The 2,708-nt window shown below is 38.4% G+C and overlaps 1 protein-coding gene across 1 annotated transcript; it reads left to right on the top strand.

Moving 5' to 3' along the window:
- Nucleotides 1-514: 514 nt before the first annotated feature.
- On the top strand, nucleotides 515-2,429 carry LOC133798683 (trihelix transcription factor ASIL2-like). Its single transcript, XM_062237121.1, has 2 exons — nucleotides 515-1,405; nucleotides 1,691-2,429. Exons 1-2 carry the CDS (start codon nucleotides 665-667, stop codon nucleotides 2,135-2,137), a joined length of 1,188 nt encoding a protein of 395 aa, XP_062093105.1. The 5' UTR covers nucleotides 515-664; the 3' UTR covers nucleotides 2,138-2,429.
- The last annotated feature ends 279 nt before the right edge of the window (nucleotides 2,430-2,708 follow it).

Raw genomic sequence — 2,708 nt, 5'->3', positions numbered from 1 at the left:
TAAAATTATATTTTATTAAATAATAGTCAATATACTCATTGTGTTGTATACTTTCAACTTATAATTGTTAGCAATTTGAACTCTCAATATTGCATCATGGTTCTCATCCGAGCGAATTAGACTTCCAAATCACAATCCAATATATCAACGTACAAGACGTTGGAGTAAGAAAATTTTCCAGTTATTTATAAAACGGGGACTTAAGAGGTTTAGATCCTTTTGCCACATTTAGGAGATGCCTCTAGCTAGGCCTCCCTATCACTAACAATTGTGGTACGATATTAATGTATGTTGATGCCAAATTATTACATCTAAAAAAATAAAAATAAAAACACTGATTAAAGCTTTGTAGGGTTAATCTACGATGATTGTATACACTCACTAATAGAGATACTGCTAGTGGCTTTCCCTCTCACTTTTCACTCACTTTCTTAGTTTGGTTGGCCACTTACGCTAGCCATATATTTTTTCCACCTCTTCCCTTCTCTCAAATGCTAGTGGTTCTCTTCTCTCCTCTTCTCCCTCCTCCTTTAACACTTTCTCATATTCTCTTTAATTAACCTTTTTTCCCCTTCTCTTCCATCTATCAATGTAGGTTAGCTGCTTAAAACAAAGGGGTAAAAAAAAATACAAACAAACAAAACATAGTATATGGGGAGAAGAGATGGACAAAGAAACTAATAATCATCACCACCACCACCAAGAAAGCCCATCTCTCCTCCCTAACACCACCACTGCTGTTGCCGCCTCCGCAACCGCAATAACAGTCATCCCCAAGGAAGAGTCTCCTAGAAAACCACTGAGCGGAGGGGGTGGCGGTGGCGGTGGCGGTGGTGGTGACAGGTTAAAGCGAGATGAGTGGAGTGAAGGAGCTGTTTCAAGCCTTCTAGAGGCTTATGAAAGAAAGTGGGTTCTAAGAAATAGGGCTAAGCTTAAAGGCCTTGACTGGGAAGATGTTGCTAGGTATGTGTCGTCTAGAGCCAATTCTACCAAATCACCGAAAACGCAAACACAGTGCAAGAACAAGATCGAGTCCATGAAGAAAAGGTACCGATCGGAGTCCACTGCCGATGCCTCCTCGTGGCCTCTCTACTCCCGCCTTGATCTTCTGCTACGTGGAAATGGGGTGCCGCCAACTGCCGCCGCTTCTGCCGCTGTGGTCGTCACTACATCGTCACCAGCACAGCCACCTCTACCTCCCATGCCGCCTTCTCATCCACCTCCTCATCTTCATACCAATAACTCGCCTTTATTGCTCTTGGAGCCGACACCGGTAGCGGTGGCGATGGTGCCACTGCCGCCGCCTCCGCCATCGCCTCCTCCTCCTCCGCTACACGCTGCTCCACCTCTAATTGGAGCGGCACAAAATTCACATGGATCTAATGGGGTTGAGAGACTAACCAAGGTCAGATATATCTCCTTTCATTTTTTTCCCTTCTTTCTTGTGTAATCATTTATATAAACTTTGACCACTATATATATAAATAAATATATATTTATAATTCATTCTTTTTATATTATTAATTAATTTCTCTCTGTCCTTTAAAGTTTTACTATCGTTTTTTTTCCTATCCTTATATATATACATACCAGTTTCCTTCAGTCATGATCCATGAATATGTATTGTTTTGTTATATTTTATGCATAACAATATGTACAAAAGATTAGTGTATATTTTATTTATGTGCAGGATGATACAGGTGGCATAAACAAAATGCTTATATCAGACCACGCATCGGACAAGAACATTAATAATAATTCAATGGACATAACGTCGGACAGTAGTACACCCGCACTTTACAGCGAAAAGGCGGAGAAGATAAGGAGTTCGTCGCGAAAGGCGGGGGCAGCGGTGAACAAGATAATGAAGAGGAAGAGGAAGAGGAAGGAAGAGTTGGAGGTGGCGGAGAGCATACGGTGGCTGGCGGAGGCGGTGCTGAAGTCAGAGCAAGCTAGAATAGAGGCAATGAGAGAGATTGAGAGGATGAGAGTTGAAGCGGAGGCCAAGAGAGCTGAAATGGAGCTCAAGAGGACTCAGATTATTGCCAATACTCAACTGGAGATTGCTAAGCTTTTTGCTTCAGCTGTTCATGTTGGTAAAGCTGTTGATTCTTCTTTAAGGATTGGAAGAAATTAACTTATCAATCATCATATTTAATATATTTATATATATATAGCTACTACGTGCGTACACAATATGTACGTATATAGTACTCACATGAATATGTATAGAGTTTTACTTGTTATATATATTATATCACCAGTACTGAAGGAAAAACAACAAGGAAACGAGACAAGTCTAGTTTTCGACGGGATGAGAGATTTTGATTAACATGATGATCATGTGATGATTATTATACGACGAGATTAGTGTAATATTTAGTAGCATAATAAACGTACGTACGTATAAAATAATATTTCTCTAGCTACCTCAATAATATTGATCCAACATGTAATGAATGAAAGACATGCAAAAGTAGTTATTTTATGTGAATTTTCTTAGAAAATCTATTCTTCAGGAAATATAGAGTAGAATTATATATTTTTTAAGAGATTGTATATAACTTTAAATGTAAACATAAAAAATGTTAATTACTTTTTTTTTTTTGGTTTTGTATTCTTTTTGTTTATAAGAAGTAGGGTAGTTATTAGGATAACTAAGTATCATCATTATAAATAAATTAACAACAGTGTCCTCTTTGTAAAAA

The sequence above is a fragment of the Humulus lupulus genome, chromosome 8 (assembly GCF_963169125.1).
Source record: "Humulus lupulus chromosome 8, drHumLupu1.1, whole genome shotgun sequence".
In the NCBI taxonomy this organism is placed as follows: Eukaryota; Viridiplantae; Streptophyta; class Magnoliopsida; order Rosales; family Cannabaceae; genus Humulus; species Humulus lupulus.
Note: the sequence above shows the minus strand (reverse complement) of the source record. Positions and strands in the feature narration are given on the sequence as shown.